The 20,215-nt window shown below is 33.6% G+C and overlaps 2 protein-coding genes and 1 pseudogene across 5 annotated transcripts; all 3 read right to left on the reverse strand.

Moving 5' to 3' along the window:
* Positions 1-338: 338 nt before the first annotated feature.
* On the reverse strand, positions 339-3,246 carry LOC129294758 (mitochondrial uncoupling protein 5-like; annotated as a pseudogene).
* A 5,936-nt stretch (positions 3,247-9,182) lies between these two features.
* Positions 9,183-11,025, reverse strand: LOC129294716 (aspartyl protease AED3-like). The gene has a single exon (XM_054933180.1). It carries the CDS (start codon positions 11,014-11,016, stop codon positions 9,646-9,648), a length of 1,371 nt encoding a protein of 456 aa, XP_054789155.1. The 5' UTR covers positions 11,017-11,025; the 3' UTR covers positions 9,183-9,645.
* A 3,210-nt stretch (positions 11,026-14,235) lies between these two features.
* On the reverse strand, positions 14,236-20,041 carry LOC129294607 (universal stress protein PHOS34). 4 transcript variants are annotated; one of them, XM_054933024.1, is made up of 5 exons: positions 19,673-20,040; positions 19,455-19,552; positions 19,186-19,304; positions 15,817-15,913; positions 14,236-14,828 (listed from the first exon to the last, which is right to left on the reverse strand). In XM_054933024.1, exons 1-4 carry the CDS (start codon positions 20,013-20,015, stop codon positions 15,817-15,819), a joined length of 657 nt encoding a protein of 218 aa, XP_054788999.1. In that variant the 5' UTR covers positions 20,016-20,040; the 3' UTR covers positions 14,236-14,828. The 4 variants fall into 4 exon arrangements, with proteins under 4 accessions (XP_054788999.1, XP_054788997.1, XP_054788996.1 ...); XM_054933022.1 differs by having other exon boundaries at positions 14,236-14,596; positions 19,449-19,552; XM_054933021.1 differs by having other exon boundaries at positions 19,449-19,552.
* Positions 20,042-20,215: the final 174 nt, after the last annotated feature.

Below are 20,215 nucleotides of genomic sequence, written 5' to 3' on the forward strand. Positions count from 1 at the left end.
TAAAAAAAAATGATTATTTTTTGTTATGGTTATAAATTATATCATTAAATTTTTATTATAAGTTTTTTAATCTCTATTAAATATTGATGAGAAGTACATTATAAATATATATATATATATATATAATTGAATAGAAAAAAAGTTAGAAACGCATTAAACTTCTGAACATATTTAATATATTTAAAAATATATTAAGTGGGGAGTGACTTGTAGATAAGAGAGAAAGGGTATCAATTTTGTTGGAAAAAAGAAAAGAAATTATATCAATTACAACTTGAACATTCTTAAAAGAATTCCAAGTTCGCCATCATCCAGTCAGTAATCCTTTTTAATCCTAATCAAAATTCCTTGAATAACTTCCTCACTCGTTCGAGGGTCACGTATAGACCACAGTAAATGGTCCCTCCCTTGAAATTGTAGGAACCAATCCCTATATAGAGGATTTTTTTACCAATACATTATAAACAGTAAAAAAAATTGCCTAGAATTTATTCAAATATTATGTCAAAAATCATTCAAATCGGAAACGTAAAGGACTCGTTCAAATCAACAATAATTTTATAATTAGAGATTATTTTTTTTTTGTAGAAATTGAAATCATTCATTCAACTTTTTTTTTTAATTGAAAAGACTTAATATTCCTTGCAATATCCTGCGAGAATCTCCTGCTTTCCCTTTCGTGTTCTACTTGTAATGTTCCAATGTAATTCATTTGTCAAATCCCTACCCATGTGCCTTTCTCAATCATGTCATCACGTGAAGCTTGTAGAGAATTGGCTATAGAATTGTTTCAAAGCATGATAACACATGTGGCAAGGCAGCAATAGATTCTTAACTCCATTGACAAGTGTAGATTTGCATATAAATACTTGTGAGATAAAAATTGATGGTTAATGTTGAATTACAATCAATGAATAATTGAGTTAAAATCTAATATTTTATTATTTATTTTAGGTTAATATAATGGAGAAATTATATATGCTAATGATTAATCCTCGTGTACTCATAGCATTAGTTATTGAGATAAGGTTGCTCAAAATTAATACAACATCTTACTTGTAATAAAAGAACGATGATTTAACAAGAGCTCTTAATTTACTTTATCAAGAATTAAGTTACCTCATTCATAAATTTCTTGGGATAGATTGAGCAAGTGTTGTGGTCACTAGTTTACCCAACTACCAATTGAAAATAAAAATATAAGGAAACAAGAGCCTTAAAATTTTAACAAACCTCATTACATGCCAATCTCATTATTACCATGACCCTCTTTCACTTCTCTCAATTTTATTCAATTCGAATCTCGTTACATGTCATTCTCATTATCATCCCTTTTCAACTTATCCATTCCTTCTCAATTTAGATCATTCATGTGTTTGTTTGATAATCTCGCACTATTTTCGATTGAATACAATACTTTTATTTTTGAATATAGTCAACCATCAAATGAAGCATACGCCACCTCTCGATAGTCAATTTTTTTAATTGAATTACCTTGATTTGATTTAAATCTACTGACTATATATATATATATATATAGATAAATGAAACACTTAAATCTCAACAAGAGAGAAACATACAACAACGACAATGACCACAACATATAAGAAGAACAAAATGTGATATTGAAAGTCACTACTCGTGAGGTAAATTAATTTTCATTTTTTATTCATATAACTTAATCATTCATTATTAATTTTCATAAACCTAAAAATTATTTATTTATTATTAATAATTTTTAATTTAAGAAATTTTACATATTAGTAATATTATGTAATTATTAATACTTTCCTTTTCAATTATTTACTTATCATTTTTTATTCAAATGATTACTAAATCATTAGACAAACCATTCATTTTATTTGTAAGAGTAAAGAATGCATTGGAGATGAAGTTTAGAAATCATCCATGCCAAGAATAATTGTAAGTCTTTGGAGTATATATTGAAGAAATTATTTATAGTGTCATTAAATTTGTAAATTGTTCAATGCAAAAACTATTTTGGGTGTAGCATTTTAAAAAATAATTCGTAAAGTATAGTATTTTGGTTCCTTTTTTTCCTACAGTATCTTTATTAAAAAAAAAAACCCTAGATAAAGCCATAGGCACTTTAGCATTCAACGTCTTGAATGCACAATCCAAGGCTTCATTATACGGCGGGATTGCCTCCACAATCATGTTCAACACCCTCGTCCTTATCACATCCACCGGATTGGATGCCACCGCCACCACAAAATCCTGCTGCAAAACTTGCGTGACGTTGGTCCCGAGGCCGTCCTTCATCAACTCCTTTCCAGAATCATCTCCTTCAATTCATCATAAGAAGCCAATTAAGAGGCTGTCATGGTCATTGCACGGCTCACTGTAAGAGCCGAATACCGCCACAAGCTAGTAATCCCTTCCTAACTCGCTATGCGCGCAATTGCTTCGAACATGCATTTTTAGCCGCGCTGCTGAGTCGTCGGAAGCCGACCATTGGCTTGCATCCGGACCATAGCCACATCAACAGGATTTCTAATGGCTGCACCAATCCCAACCGGCGATTAGCCCCGTCGCTAACTTTCAGGTCAGGAGATCTTACCCATATCTGGATCGGCCCACTTATGCTTGAGCACATTGTATGGATCCATACGGATAGTGGAATAGAGTGTTTGGCGGAGCACTGTGGCGGATACACCAGAAAACAGGGCAGTCATGCCTTCGAGTTGTTCAATCCATACACCAACCTATATGAGTCCAGCACGAGGTTGAAGACAGAGCGTGGCCGGAGAATGTGAGTGAAACGCAAGAGTTGGCCGCAGATTCTGTATTAGCTGAGGTTTCACAAAAACAGATTGTTTCTCGCCCTGAAGCTTCATGCGAACTTTGATCAGATCGAGTGGATGAGTTGCACAGCCGACAACAGTGGAAGCAAGCTGCCTTCAACAAATCCTTTGAGACCCATGGCAAGGGATATAAATGTGTTGACGCTCTAACGGGAAAGACTTGAAATTTGATAGAATTCTGTTCAAAATCAGATCCTGCTTCGTGAGATCTGATTCGCGAACAGAGAATGACAAAACGTGTCATGTTTTGGGATTCATAAGGAAAGGAACGGGCATTGGGTTTAAGATGCGGGGTGGAGAAAGAGCTTTGGAGTGTGTAAGGTGAACTGTTAAAGTTTCCTGCTTTTTAAAGACGAATAGGCAGTGCCAAGCCAATATAGTACATGTTATAAAATTAGGGCAACGCCAATTTTTTTTTTTTTTGAAAAAAACAATTAAATAATCAATACACGTAATTGTAAAGTAATGGTTTAATAGGGCATCGACATCGAGTGGTATGGTCAGTAATTTGGGCAAGCCGAATTCATTCAAACCCAACTCAATTTAAGTTGAACTTATTCAAGTAGGTTTAAAATATGTGAATTCATGAAAAAAACTTATATAGTCAATTTAAGCCATCACACTTTCAGGCTTCAAATTTGTCCAGACCAACTCAAATACCTGAAACCTTTTTTCATTCATTTTTAAATTTTTTGAGCTGATTTTAATTTTTAAATGAAAAGTTAAGATTTCAAAAAAAAAAAAGTAACACAACAGCATGCTACAAAATAAACAAGATAAATAATATAAATTAAACAATGTTGACAGCAAAGTGATTATGGGCACGTTTAAGATTAAAAAAAATAAGCGATCTTTAGATATTTTGAGATTTTATAAAAAGATATTTATTTTAGAGAGATTTTATAAAAAGCATACATTTATTTTATATTTGATTACAATAATTAAAAAGTGATTATTAATTAGTTATTTTTAAATTTTATGATATCTTCCTTCATTTTTGTTTTTTAAAAATAATTTATTATTATATTATTTTAAAATTTTATTAAATTTTCGCGTGTCCCGCCTTTTTAAAGTAATCTCTTTAATCTATCACATTAAATTATTTTTAAAAACTACTCAAAATAGCATCTTAAAATAATCAAAAATTTATTTTTTAGTTCTAATTATTTTCATAATTTTAAACAAATATCAGAAAAACTTACAAAATACTTTTTTGAAAAAATAAATATTTTTTTATCAAATAAGCTAGAACAAACGGCCGTATATTAATATGTTGTTACAGGATGAAAAGCAAGTTTGAACCTTAGCACAGTCCGGTCTTTTCTTTAGTTCTTTTCTTGTCTATAGCTACCACCTACAAGCAAGTCCTTTGTATTAAAAAAACATGATTTTGGATCCTTATATTTTGCTCAAATTTTGCTATAAATTCTGTACTTTTTTTCAATGCTCTAGTTCTATACATTTGTTTTTTGATATTCTAAGTCCTTCCATGAACGATGTTTTTATGACCTAGAATATAAAAAAATTAAAGTGTAAAGACTTATAATATTAAAAAAAGTACAAAAACTTATAACAAAACTCAAGCAAAGTACAGGGATTTAAAATTATATTTTCTCTAAAAAATGAATGCAACAACAAATGCATACATATAGTGATGCACAAAAAAAATCATAAAAAAATTGAAAGTGTCTCCCCAGATTCGCAATAATGGAGATGAAGAAGAATGAAGGTTGAGGAAATGGAGATGGATTTGAAAATTTGGATGACGCATAGGCATTGTCAAGCGAACTAGAGTAGGTTTGGCTGGGAGAGGTCGAGGCTAATGAGCGAAGAAGAAAGAAGAAGAAGAAGAAGAAGAATGATTGAGCCTAGATCTGAAGGAAAGTCACGTCATTGAGCAAGAAGAAGAAGAATGAAGGTAGAGGCAAAAAGTGGCTATGAATATGTGATGTGAGCGAAGAAGCGAAGAGCAACATTGAAGTAGTGATGCGGGTGTTGGAATGAGTTTAAATATGAAGAAAGGTTCTTAGGCCCTTGCCTTTTCATTAACCTTTTTTAATAAAAAAGTAAATAGGCATTCAACCTTATTCAATCAGCCTAAATATCCAAAGTATAAGAAATTTTTTCAACCTTTAAGCTTAGTTTTAAAATTTTTCAAACTTATTCGAACTAACATGTCGAGTTTGGCTCAAATAATTGACTCTTGTTCAAGATTACAAGTAGTATTGGTCCCATTATGCTTGGCTTGGGTTTGCCTCCTAATAGATTTTTTATTTTTTTTTACAGAGAGGATAAAAAACAAATCTTTTTTGGTAGAAGATAAAAAAACAAATTTAATTCATAAAAATAATGTTTTAAAAATTGGATTGGATTAACCGATTAAACTGGTCACCATTCACTAGTCTAGTTCACTTGGTGCATGTGAAATAGGGGAGAATTGAACCAGTCTACAACCAGTAAATCGGTTAAAGAATCAAGAAAATAAAAAAAAGTGATGGTTTGGCCAGTTCACAATTTATTATTTTTTCCTTCTCTAGACATCAAAATGAGATCTCTTTGAATTTCTTTTTTAAATTTTATAATTTTATTACTAAAATGTTATCCTAGCTCTTATTCTCTTCAGTCAGTCGAATGAAAATCTAAGCTCACCCCCTCTTTAAACGAACAATGAACACACCTTTGAGCTTGCCACGCCTATCAATTGCATTTTTCATTTCATCTCTAAGTCCTTCATCTCCAGCTTGAACATGTCTCATCTCTAAAGTTTGAACACCTCTTTCAGTCTATGTTCTCTATTGTCATCTTCCCCAAGGTAGAGTACTCAAGTTTAATGTACGCATCTCTAATTCTCTTCATTTCTTTCTTAAGGCTTCCCTTTTCGATCATTATATGGAAGATTACATTTGAATCATTAAACTTTCAAATTGCCTTAGCTTACCCTAAATTTTTTTTGAAAGTGTTACTTAAGTCTTGAATTGCATGTTTATTCTTTCATTTAAGCATAAAATCAATCATCCTTATCTTGTCTTTACACATACATAAATGTTTGCTTGTAGCCTTGTACAGAGTCCATGCTTTCATTTTTATGGTTGATTATTTATATTTTTGTGAATTTAACTATTGTTTGTTTAAATTTAAATTTTCAATTTAAGATGATAGATATTGGTGGCCTTGAGAAGGATGACACTCCTACAACTATACTCAATCCCACACCTATTTCAAATACCCCTACTACTCATAATTCTAATGCTATAGGAGGAATTGATATTGGTAGTTTAACAGAGAAACAATTAACAACTAGCTCTACCTATAGGAAGATAGATCTTGCTTGAGAACATGTAGCCTTGAAAAAAGAGGAGGATACTATTGTTTATACATGTTTGTATTGTTTAAGTGAATATAGAGGAAGTGGCATAAATAGATTGAAGTAGCATCTAGCCGATGTAAGTGGTCAAGTTGTCTCCTATAAAAACATTCCTCATGATGTACGCCATCGAATGATAAAACCTTTAAAGGAGAGGTTTCAAGAAACAAGGAAGTTAAAAGATATTGAGGAAAAGTATGGTCATATTGATGACTTACAAGAAGTAATGGATGCAAATTCAAATCCTTTACATACCGCTCTTTCAACTCCAACTAAAAAGAAGGTTTATACAAGTGGTGCAAAGAGATAAGTTTTTAGTGTAGCTGACAATTATTTTTCCTTTATAACAACTCATGGTGCATAACTAAGTATTAAAAGTGTTTTGTCAACTAAACAAGCACAACACAAAGCAAAAATAGCTATTTTTGAGCAGTTTGTTATCAATTTTATTCCTTGCAATACATTAAATTGATCATTCTTTCAAAAAGCTATAAATGTAATTGCTATTATTAGACATAGATTCAAAGGCCCTACTGCTTATGTTACAAGAGTAAATTTATTGAGGGATTCGAAAAGGGAATGTTAATTAATTGTTGATAGTTATCGAAGTAGATGGGATAGTAATGGTTGCACATTAATGGATGATGGTTGGATTGATGTTAGATAGCATACACTGATAAACTTTTTAGTTCATTCTATTAAAGGTATGTGTTTATGAAGTTTATTAATACTTCAGATCTAGTCAAAGATGCAAGATATTGTTTCAATTGTCCAATGAAGTGATAAAGTGGATTAGCCCTAAAAATATTATTCATGCAGTGATTGATAATGCAACTAACTATGTAGCATGTGGTTGGCTAATTCATGATAAAAACAATCATAATTATTGGTCACTCCGTGCTACACATTGCTTGAATCTCATCTTAAAGGACATTATAAGTTTGTCTAATGTGTTAAACCTTGCATGTAAGGCATCAAAGGTTACCATTTTTTTGTGTATGATCATACTGTCTTCTTGTCATGGCTTAGAAAAAGACACGGTTGAAGGAAGATTGTGCTTTTAGGAGCAACTAGATTTGCTACCACATTCATTACTTTATGAAGTACACATAAGCACAAGAACGACTTGCAAGCTTTGGTGGTTGATAGGCATTTTGTTGATCACAAGTTATCGAAGATTGTAGCAATACAAGATTTTGCTAGCATTGTCTTGGATAATGGATTTTGGAATAAGTGTTACAACATTATGGCACTTGTTTATTCCCTCATTAGGTTGCTAAAAATTGTTGATGGATATGAAAAATCTTCTTTTGGTTATGTCTATAAAGGCATGATGAGGGTGAAATATGGAATCAAAAGTATTTGTAATAACAATCATCATAAGTATAAGCCTTCCATAAACATCTTTAAAGCTCGATGGGATAAGAACTTGAAGACTAGTCTTCATACAGTAGCATATTTTTTGAATCTTGCAGCATTCATGTATGACCCGTCTTTTCATCTCAAAATAAAAATCATAAATGGTATAGTTGATTTGCTTGGGGTGTATGGCTCTAATGATTATGTTCAATTGTGGGAGCAATTGAGTTCGTACAAAAATTGTGATGAATCTTCTACTCATAATCACTTAGGTTAAGCAACAAAAAAATTAACACCTTGTAAGTTTTATACTTTTATTGCTTTAATTATTAATTATTATTTGAAATGATAAATAAAAAGCTACATTTTTAATTGTTTTTGTTGCAAATGAATTGTGGTCATGTGTTGAAAGTGATACTCCACAATTGCAACAAGTTACCATCCATATTCTTTGCCAAACTTCATTGTCTTTAAGATGTGAGTGCAATTGGAGCTTGTTTGAACATATTCACATAAAAAAAAGAAACATATTAGATCATCAATGCCTAAATGATATAGGTTTCACTAATTACAAGTTGTGGTTATAGCAGAGGTAGTTATATTTAAATGATATAGTTTTAATTTATGTTTAGTTGAAAATTAAATAATACATAGTTTCTTTCATGTTTACTTAATAAGTCATAGTTGAAGAAGAAAAATTATTATTCCATTAATTATGCATCTATTAACAAACTTGACTTTTGGATAGTGGAAGAACAATATGCTTTTGAGCTTAATGAAGTAGATTGTGATGCTTTGCTGTGACAAGAGAATCCACAACCTCTCACTATCAGGGATAATAAAGGTTTATATGTTTTATTTTTATTTGACATGTTATTATCCTATAATTATTTTTGAGAGAAATGATAGTTAAGAACTTAAGATTAATTTCTTTTATTTGTAATAGGTGATGAACATATGAATGTTACAACTTCTTCACCTTTGATTGATGATGTTGGACTTGGAGCTCAATCTACATTTGTTGGACTTGGAGCTCAATATACACCTACTAGAGTTGAAGTTTAATCTACTCCTCAAGTTGCTATCATCTAGGATTTCCCTTCTAATATAGTTACTAATAACATAACAACTAAAGATCTTTTAAGTTGAATGAGTTTTATGGTAATGACTAATGTTTGGATTTGTCAATTTGGATATGTGTGGCCATGGTTTAATGGTTTTCACTTTGGTCTAAGGAAGAATGCAATAATCATGTATTAAACTCATGTATAAAGATATTGGATGATTTTCCCTTCAATGTTGGATTGTGATATTATGGATTTGATGTTAATATTTGTGATTTTTTATTTTTAAATGACTTTTTTATGCTAATATATGAATTTAATTAGTAATTTTTAAATGTATATTATTTAAAATATATTAATTTATTATTGATTGGTTCGAACATTAAATTGTGAATCACTATTCAGACTTTCGATTTTTAAAACTTTACATAAAAAGCATGGGACAAGAGGCTCCATTCATTTTTTGTACTCCTGGATTCCGAGATATTGAACAATATCGAAGCGCTAGAAAGAAAATAAGACAACATAAAAACTTATTAGATCAGCCCAATGCATTGTAACTGAGACAAATTAAACAAAGAAAATTTTAAATTAAGATATCCAAATTACATGATGTGATGGCGGTAATAAAATCTACAATTTTACGAATAGCTCCAAGAAAACCTCTACTCTCTCCTTCAAAGGTACGGAAATATACGAGAGTTGAATATCATCTGCAGAAAGTGAGATCCCCGACCACGACATACAACAAAAAATACTTGATTAAAAATTGGAAATTCAAAAATAAAAAAAGTCATCCAACAGCTTAATAGACTCAGCTGATGAAACAAAGCCAAGTTTACAAATCAACACAGAAGGATCAAACTTCGCGATGATACTCTCGCATTGATAAAGATAAGATCTCTCCTTCAACATTTCCCAGAGCCACCACGCTTATTCACCATCAACTTTTTTAGCCACCAGGTCAGACCGGCCGGGGCAAACAGCAAAGTTATAAATACCAAGAATTTAAATATAGCAAATAGCTAGCCAGCTAGTTACAGAGTTCACGGGCTATTCCAACCTTATTATTGACAGTATCAAACAAAATCCTAAGGTTCTGCTGCTGCAAATTGGCTATCACATTCAACACCGAGTTCACATTATTGGGTGACGCCGCCATAGCCAAGCAGGCTAGCGACCCCGAACTGCTATGTACGAAGCTGTTCTCCAATGGCAATTTCAGCTCCAACCCTGAGAAATGTAATGTAATGGTGGGAGCCAATGTCTCGTAGCTCTTCACGAAGCAAGTGTCAAATGCCCCCAAGCTCGAAAAAGGACCTTTCACCTGTCTTCTGAACTCGTCCCTGATTGCACCGTACACTGGTTCCACGAATCGGGTAATCACCGTACCTGAATCTATAATCGTTCCAGCTCCGGTGTTAGGGTTGAAACTCAGGAGCTCGCTAGGTAAACCGACGTGGACCCGACCCACGCTGACACCGGTCAGGTTCACGTAGTACAGAGACGGCCGGCGGGGATTACGCAATAGTGGGGTGGTACGGATGCGTTTGGGTTGACCTCTGGGTCCTAACTTCAACGACCCTGAGAAGAAATATGACTTGAAACTGGGAAGGCAGTAGGAGAATACTCCTCTGTAGAGTGATCCGGCCGATTGCGAAAATAACGACAAGGGTCCCCGACCCAGACCCAGCAGCCCTTGGGAGGGGAGTGGACCGCCGGCGACGTTATTGACGCAGCCGAAAGCATAATTGGGGATGATATCAGATGCTAGTCCGAGAGAGTCTTGGACCAGCGTGGCGGAGAACGACGAACCAGCGTAGGAATGGTTAAACGAACACGGGTCAGATCCCGCGTCGGGGCACGAGAATCCACGGACCTGGCTGCACTGGGGAACGGAGCAATCCAATGACCTGTATGTTGCAGAAGCTTTGGGTGAAAAAGTGACGGCGGCGGAGCAGCCCGTACAACCGGAGCATGGGACCCAGGCCTCATCACTACTAGTATCCAGGACCATGAACATGAGCTGGCCGGGAGTGCCGAGCTTGACCCGGACGACGTAGTTACCGATATTGAAAGCGAGGCCGGAGGCGATAGGGACAGACGTGGAGCGCTTCTTAGGCAGAAGGGAAGATAAGTAGTGGAGGCGTTGGGAGTCCGTGGATGCCATGATCATGAGAGTGTCGAGCCATGAGCGAGCGCTGGGAAGCTGGAAGGGAGAGCATTTGGAGTAAATGGGAATGAGGGCGACGTCCAAGTGGAGGGGTTCAGAAGCACAGTGGTCTAAAGCAATGGCGTTGGTGAAGGCGAGGAGCTGAATTGTTGCAGAGAAGAGGATGAATGTGATTGACAACTTGGCGTCCATATTTATGGAACTTGACGCCTGGACTGTGTATGCATGCATGGCGCTGGCGAGCTCCCTTTGATATATATATATATATACACGCCAGCGCCGGACTTTCTGGGGATTGAAAATCAGTGCTCATCAGAGATGAGGTTGGTACTATTTAGATTTTAATCGTTACAATTTTTATAATTTTTTATTTTAAATTTGCACTTTAGATTTAATTTGATGGGTGTAATTTAATATTAAAATTTTTATAATTATTTTATATTAACTATTTAAATATACTCTGCACAGTTTAAATTAATATCAGATTAAATTTGAATTGTGTAGAATACATTAAACCATTAAAATTAAATTTAGGCCAAATTTAAAATAAAAAACTTATTAAAATTATTTTATAATTTTTATTTTAAAAAATATATCATAATACTTTAAATTTAAATTATTTAAATTTAATTTGAATGGTCCAAATTTTATGATAGTGATGAGCATGGGCTTGATTTTTTGGGGATCCATCTTTGATAATGGTCATCACCCAAAAAAAATATAGGCTATTCAGATTTAATATGGATTGCCTAGGTTTTTAAAATTTTAATCTTATTAAAATAAAAATTTATAATTTTTTTAATAAATATATTTATCATTAATTGGATAGTATTGATCTAATTTGCATCATCCGATTTAATCTTATAATTTTTATAAATTAACTATCTGCTTCCTCCGTTTAAAACTATAAAATATTTTTAACCGAATCTCACCTCAATAAAGTAATTACTTACTTTCAAACTAACCCTATCTTTTTATATTTACCCATATTAAATACCCTATAATAAATATAAAGTCATAATCAATATGGGTACTTTTAAAAAAAGACAATGATTACACCTCAAAAGATTAAAAATGCTTTATATTTATTAATATCCAACTTCTCAAAAAATGCCTTATATTTTTTTAATGGAGGGAGTATATATATTCTGAATATTTTAAATTTAATATTAAATTTTTATTTGTATGGTTCGAATTTCAAACCTTTATTTTTTTTAATTTTATATTTATTAAAATAGAAAAATTATTTAAAATTTAATATTAAATTTGCATTATTCAAATTACATCTAGGTAATTAATTTATAAAATTTACAATGTTAAATTATATCACTCAAATTAAATAAATACTGTTTAAATTAATGATGAACACACACACACATATATAAATTTTTATTTTTATAATTATAAAATTAAAATTAAGATTAAAATAATTTGAATGGTTGAGATTTTTTTTTTTTTTTTTTTGGTGATGAGCTCCACCGAAGACGGATCACTTTATGGGGCTTACTGTTTTTTTTTTTTTTTCCCAAAAAACTTGTACAGGTGTGTCACGTGTGAGAGAGAGACAGTCCCATCCCAGGCAGCTGTTTATCTCTCTCAAGAGAGACTAATGATTTTCTCATTCGTAGTTGTCTACAGTCTACACTCTACGTTTCCAGTTGTTTAAATTACACAACCATCCCTCAAATAGATTTTCCGTTACTTAAATTACTAACGTGGTGCAAATTTAATTAGGGTCATCTGCCTCCTAATAACATTAATAAATATAATCCAATTTAAACAAAAATGCCAAAAAAAAAAAGTTGTAAACATCAGTATTATACAAATGATAAAGTATAATTTAAGGATATTTTCTCTTGTTCACTGTTTATTCTGATTGCTTTCAGGAGATGAGATTTCAGGTGTTTAACGCATCCAGGTGTTGGAATCATGGGAAGTTCGGAGTCGCAGGAGAAATGAACTGTAAAATAGGATAGTTAGTGTTGGATGGAGGGGATTGACAGGCTATAATACCTCGACTAAAATTCTAACATAAGTAGTTTGTGGAATAACTAAATCTGTTAAATATCTATCATTACAATCTTAAATTTTGAATTTTATCACAATTAAGGTGTCATTTGGTTACTAAAAATGTTGAGAATGAAATAGATTAAAAAAATTAAAATAAAAAATAACTAAATTTCTTCTTTTACTCATGACAAATATAATACTAACTCATTATTATATATTACAAATGTGAGAGTTATCATACTTTTAAAAAATTTTATAAATTATAATTTTTAATCTCATAAATTAAATTATATTTATTTTTTATTAACGTGATTTACTTACCCTTTTTAATTATTTTATTTTTATTTTTATTTTTTTATTTAATTTCATAGTATGCATTTTTAGCAATCAAATGGCACCAAAATCTTTGGCTCACTCCTGCCAAGATATTTTGTTCGATGGATAGTCCGAACAGGACACGCGGTCGTTCACGGGCTCTCCAAGACATTTAATTCGTGTTGCTAAAAAGCCAATCTTGGTCCCACATTTCTAATTCCGATTGCCGTTTATCAACCTGCAAAGGAGCAGAGAAATCTACACAGCTTTCAGCGTCTCAGGTCCAGAGGATGAAGCAAGCACTGGTCTGTCCTATCGTCTCAACAGCCCTCTTTCACGCTTCCATGTTCAAGGGCATATTCACTGGTGGAGTTTTACTTATAGCTAAGAATCCAAAGCTCATTATCTGTTTCCTCACACTAGGCAAAAAGGAGAGATCACGGAAATTCATTCATTTGATTGATCATTTCGTATACGCTCCAGAGAGTCCCCACCAACACCATGGCCCCATTGCACTTTTATTATTATCATACACGAACTGTTAAATTAGGTAGTGTTTTCATTGACAAAAGTGAAAGTGCTGAAAAGGGAAAACGGAAGACTAACCCAGGATGGAGAGAAAAGGAAGGAAACACCAAAGAAAAAAAAAACGAGGATAAACTGGCAAGGAAAATCGATTCTCCGGAAATTGGATTAAATAATAATAAAAAAATGGGAAGGAAAAAAAAAGTCATTATCCTCATGCTTTCTTGCTTTCTTCTAAAGCTTTACCTTCCAAAGCGGAGAATTTTCTCTCTTTCGAAAAACGTTTTTCAAAATTTCTCTATAGAAAAGAAAGAAATGAAACTTGTATAATTTATTTTTCATCTAGGTATTATTATCATTGTGAAATTCCCTATGGTTTAACTTGTCCATCTAAACAAGAAAAAAGCATTTTCGTCCACTTTCCTATTTTTTCACCTTTAAGCTTTCTTCCTCAAAATAAAGCATCCAAGATAATCGCGCTCCTTCAATGTTCTTAATTATCTTCATATTTTTCTTTTATATATCTCCCTTCCCGTACAAGAAAATTATGTTCACCTACAGCCATGAATTTTACAAGTTCCCGCATCACACAAAAGAACATATTGAAACACATAACATTAATAAATAAACCAAGTATGAATAATCAAGAGTGGGAAAGTAGAACAGGTCGACCGAGGCAAGCAATACTTGAATCCATATAAGCCTTTCTGCGACAAAATTATATGCGAAAGACGAAAGCATTACTCCCTCTATTTTAGCTATAAAAATATCACCCTCTTATTAATGTACAACAATGCAAAGGAACGCGTGAGGTTTGATTCAGAGACGATGGAAATCAGACTTTTTCTTGAATCACTGCAAAGTGATAATAGCATGGACGAAGCACCCTTCACTGCAACAACTTCACACCACATCAAAGTGGCCATAGTCCACAAAATGTGAAAACACATGGCTGTAGAACCTGCATCAGCAGTAGACAACTAGCAGACAGAAGCATTGGAACTGAGCTACACACAGGTTCCGTTAAACACAAAATCCCGAGCATGAAAAGGCTTGAGGTCCGACCAAATGAATGCATAATTAGAGATGCACCACTAACAACTGAAATACAGCAACCCACACCCAGAACATGGAATCAAATTGTTTCAAAATATTGTCACCTTGCAAACTGTATGTGGCAATAATGCCTTGTGCTGTAACAACAGAGAGTTCCAGAAAAAATTCAGAGACAAAAGCAGAAATCTGTAAGGTTAAGGGAAGTAACTGAAGTTTTAAAAGCATCTGAGAACAAGAAAATGAATAACATGCAAGCACCAATTATAGAAAATAGCTAGAAAAACTCCTCAGACCTCTCTATATCTCCTAGCCTCATACTTCAATTTGATAAATTCATATATGTTTTCCCATAATCTATCAATTAAAAGATAATTTACAGAGCTCCTCAAGAATATTCCAATTAATTTAAAGTTGCACTCCAACTTCAATAACTTGTTTGGGCTGCCAGCAGTGAAACTTAATGCCAAGCATCCGTGTCTTCTTTCATTTACATGGGTTTTTATGGTGAATGCTACTCCCTTCGGTCCCTTTCTATAAGTGATGAATAACCGGATCATGTAGATAAAATATACGGTTAAAATTGGCTAAATGCAATAAATATGTTAAAAATGCAAATTATTTTTTCAAAAATACCCATATTTACAGAATTGGATGGTGGCTTATAACAACTGATGTCCTTAATACACAAACAATTCATGAGGACAAAATATGAAAATGCTAATAAATATTTCAGGCAAGAAGTTGGAGTCTCTTGTAAAAAGGACCAAGAGAACCCTTCTAAGTGTCTCTTATAAAAATGACCAGAGGAAGGGATAGCCAGACTCAACTATTAGGTGCAAGGTAAGGGTTGAAGGTCATTAACTCAGAAAAGCAAAAGAGCAATGCCAAATTTACCGAGGCCTATGAAAATGGTAATGGCACAAACCAATAACAGCCAGGTCTAGAAATCAAATTGTCACAATAATTAGATTTGGCGACAAACATAAAAGAGATGGATCGCTCAGATTCTTGTGCCCAAAACTATAGCTTATTTTTTCCCACAACCCAAACATTTCAAGGGAATGACCGAATCATACATCTAAAATGCTGCCAGAGCTTCTCATAATGCATAGTTAGAAGTAATACCTAGTTTGTCTTGTTGGCAGTATCCTTCTCCTTTGTAATAATAACAGGACATTGAGCATGGTGGGTGCAGTAGTTGCTAACGCTTCCCAGGAACATCCTGTAACAGAAATAATACTTACTTATGGCATGTCAAGAAACCATGTTTATGCAGTTAACAAGTGAACGATTCATGAGTTTTCTGACTTTTAATGGTTTATCCTTTTAATTCCAAAAAAATCATGGTAATTAATCACAAATCAAATTTTGTAATACTGGAAGAAACCAAGAAAAAATTGAAGAACGGCAATGGGTTCATCAACACAGCATCCACATATCAAGAAAGTTATTAAAAATAGTTTTTACTACTAAAGATGAAGTGTACAAATGAGCAGGCAACGTATCCTCGAAAAGAAATAACAGAAAGATCACCGCTCAATAAAAAATATAAGGGATTTTTAACCAAATATCACCACTTAATAAAGTAGTTACCTACTTTCAAACCAACTCTATTTTTTCATATTTACCCCTATTAAATACTGTATAATAAATATAAAGTCATTATCAACAAGGGCACTTTTAAAAAAAGGCAATAATTATACCTCGAAAGACTAAAAATGCTTTACATTTTTTAATGGAAGGAGTACATGATTATATTCCAACTTTCAAGTAACAAAAGGACTTGAGAAGAAGTCAAACAAACAATCGCACACTAAACAAAATGAAAAGATCCTTCATTTTAATAGTAATTGCACATCTACACCATAATTGCATCACAAACTGATCATTTAAGTGGTTGGATATTTTTCGAAAAACAAAAGGCTGGAATTTTTTAAGACTAGTTTTTTGATACTACAACAACAACAACAACAACAAGCCTTTATCCTACTAGGTGAGGTTGGCTACATAGATTGCAAGACGTCATTGTGCTCTATCATTTATCAAACTTTTAAGAATATTATTAATTAAGAGATCGTGTTCAACAACTTCCAAAAGTGTTTTCTTAGGCCTTCCTCTACCCCTCTTAATCGGACTCAAAGTTATATGTTCCACTCTTCTCACTGGTGCCTCCCTTGGTCTTCTTTGCACATGCCCAAACCATCTCAACTGATGTTCTACCATTTTTTCCTCAATAGGTGCTACCCTCACTTTTTCGCGTACGTGCTCATTTCGAATTTTATCTTTACGTGTATGTCCGCACATCTATCGTAACATTCTCATCTTTGCTACTCCAACTTTATACTTTTACTGTCCCATTAGAGCCCAACATTCACTACTATTTAACATTGCTGGTCTGATAGTAGTGCGATAAAACTTTCCTTTAAGTTTATTAGGCACCTTACGGTCGCAAATAACTCCTTTAGCTTTTCTCCAATTAAACCACTCAGCTTGAATCCTATGTGAAATATCTCTACTGATTTCGCCATCATTTTGAATAATGGCTCCCAAATATTTAAACTTTTCCACTTAAGGTATAATTTGATCTCCCAATTTCACTTCCAAATTATTGTCGAATAGTCTCTTACCAAATTTACAATATAAATATTTCGTCTTACTCCTACTCAAACGGAAACCTCTCGACTCTAATATCCTCCTCCATAACTCAAGTTTGCAATTAACTTCTTCTCTTGTCTCTGCTATAAGAACTATATCATCCGCGAAGAACATACATTTGGGAATTTCCCCTTGAATATATTCTGTCAAAACATTTAGGATCAAGCTGAACAGATAAGGACTCAGAGATGATCCCTGATACAATCCAATCTTTATAGGAAAATCCTTTGTTTGACCACTAGGCGTTCTTATACTAGTTTTTACCCCCTCATACATATCTTGTATAACTTTAATATAAGCAATCTGTACTCCCTTTTTTTCCAACGCTTTCCAAAGCACTTCTCTTGGTATACGATCATAAGCTTTTTCCAAATCAATAAAAACCATGTGTAAATCTTTATCTTTACAACGATACTTTTCTATTAATCCCCTCAGTAGATAAATCACCTCTGTAGTTGATCTACCTGGCATAAAACCAAACTGATTCTCAAAAATACTTGTCTCCAATCTCAACCTGTGTTCAATTACTTTCTCCTACAATTTCATTGTGTGGCTCATGAGTTTAATCCCTCTATAGTTAGTACAATTCTGAATATCTCCTTTATTTTTATAAATAGGAATTAATATACTTTTCCTCCACTCATCAGGCATTTTCTTGGACCATAAGATCACATTAAATAATTTAATTAACCATCTCACCCCTTCTTCACCTAAACATTTCCACTCTTCGATAGATATACAATCAGGTCCGTTGGCTCTACCATTTGTCATTTTCTTAAGAGCTTCCTTTACCTCCTTATCACGTATTATTCGATAGAATGACAAATTTTGTTCTCCTTCACCAGTTACTAAATCCTTCAAATTACTAGATGAAACCTCTCCATCATTGAAAAGTTTGGAAAAGTAAGTCTCCCATCTATTTTTAATTTCATCATTTGTAACTAAAATTCTTTCCTCTTCATCCTTAATACACCTTACCTATTCTAAATCCCTTGATTTTCTTTCCCTACTCTTGGCAATCTTATAAATGTTTCGTTCTTCTTCCTTCGTCTCAAGGCTCTTATAAAATTCTTCAAAAGCTTTAGAACGAGCTTTACCCACAGCTAAGCTCCACAGCTCTCTTAATTTCTTTCTTAGCCATACGGTACCTCTCCTAATTTTCTTCATTGTTACACAAATGTATGGCTTTAAAACAGTTCTTCTTATACTTGATTTTGTCCTGTTCACTATTTTGATAACAAGACAAAATAAATTTTACTGGGACCACGAGAGGGGGAAAAAACTTCAGAGGATTACAAGTTATCCACCCAAAAGGCATTTAAGAACAGAGAGATTAAGAGGCTCAAAACGAGTGACTAGAACTGGAGTCCAACTAAATGTGAAAGCTCAAGATGCTAATTGCCGCGGAGGACTTAGAGAACTAGCAAAGCATCAGTATTGCCCGTCACTATTAAGCAAGAAAAGGGAAAAAACTTCAGGCATAGCTCTAGTTTAAGAGTCCTGCCTGGGAGCATCTTCCAAAAATTGTTGAAATTTCATGTTTTCAAACAAAACAGGAATGTCGAAAAGACAGTGAAAAAGACAGGACCGTTGAAAAGATCAGTGATGGAATGGACAGTGCACCAAATTGTACACATGCCAATACAAGATGGACTCTCAAACTTCGTATTACCTTCCAGAAACAATCAATAAAAACAGTGCATTCTATCTAGGATAATGTTACAGAAGGGGAAAAAATCATCGATGGTAGATTTTTTAGTATCACTGACAAAAAAAAAAAAAAAGATTTCAGTATCACTTTTCAGCTACTGTAAATTTTTTAGAACTAGTTAAAACTACCTCTTAATGGGGCCAAACGCACGAGAACCCATCACAAGCAAATTAGCATGCAAATTCTGGACAGCTTCACAAATTTTCTCCTTTGGGTCTCCTATAACCACATGGGTTTTGACATTCACCTGCACAAGTTTCGTAGACTAAATACTTTTCCACGAACGCCCCCCCCCCCAAAAAAAAAAACAGAAAAGAAAGAAAGAAAAAGAAAACGTATTTTGCGGATGTGGGAACATGAATCTTGGAAGGGATCAAAATAAAAAACAAACACTTAATTTGGAGCAAATCCCTAAAGCGTGATCCAGTATGGCATCGGTGATGCGCTTTTGGTGCGCTTCGATCGCTGCAGTGAACGCAGGCACTTCCAGGTCACCTAATCGATTCAGAAACCGGTTAAATCTTGGGCAATTAGGTCAAGCAAAACAAAGTTCGATCAAAATAGACAAGTAGCAAAAGGAGAATGAAACAAAAGGGGGAGAAAAGTGCACCGAACTGGGTCCGCCAAAAGGAATGGCACCGGGGTTAAGACCGGCGGCAATGGAGGGCGGAGATTGGACGTGGAGAATAACAAAAGTAGAATCGGATCCAGGCGATCGGAGCTTGAGATTGTTGAGGGCCCATCTCAATGCGCTCATACTCTCCTCGCTGCCATCGACGGCCACGACAACGCATCCCAGGTTTCCAGCCTCTGACATAGCTATTCGAATATCTATAGCTTGAGTTCGATTAAAGAACCGATGGTTCTTCTGTCCCTGTTCGTGACCGGCTGCGCCGACTGCTGTGATGCTAGCAAGTGCTAGATCCTCCGCTTTGTTAACTGTGGGGATGATACACATCTGTAACCAGTCAGCGATCGACGGAAAAATAAGACATATTTTAACAGATTTATTTTACTGTCCGGCGTTTTATATAGTACTATTTAAAAAATATTTTAAAAAAATAATATAACATTATTTTTTAAATTTATTATATATAAATATATTTATAATTTTATATATTTTTATTTTTTATATTTTTTTATATTAATATCAACGAG

This window comes from Prosopis cineraria, unplaced genomic scaffold (assembly GCF_029017545.1).
Source record: "Prosopis cineraria cultivar Desert tree isolate PC_DT_omini unplaced genomic scaffold, ASM2901754v1 PC15, whole genome shotgun sequence".
NCBI classification, from domain to species: Eukaryota; Viridiplantae; Streptophyta; class Magnoliopsida; order Fabales; family Fabaceae; genus Prosopis; species Prosopis cineraria.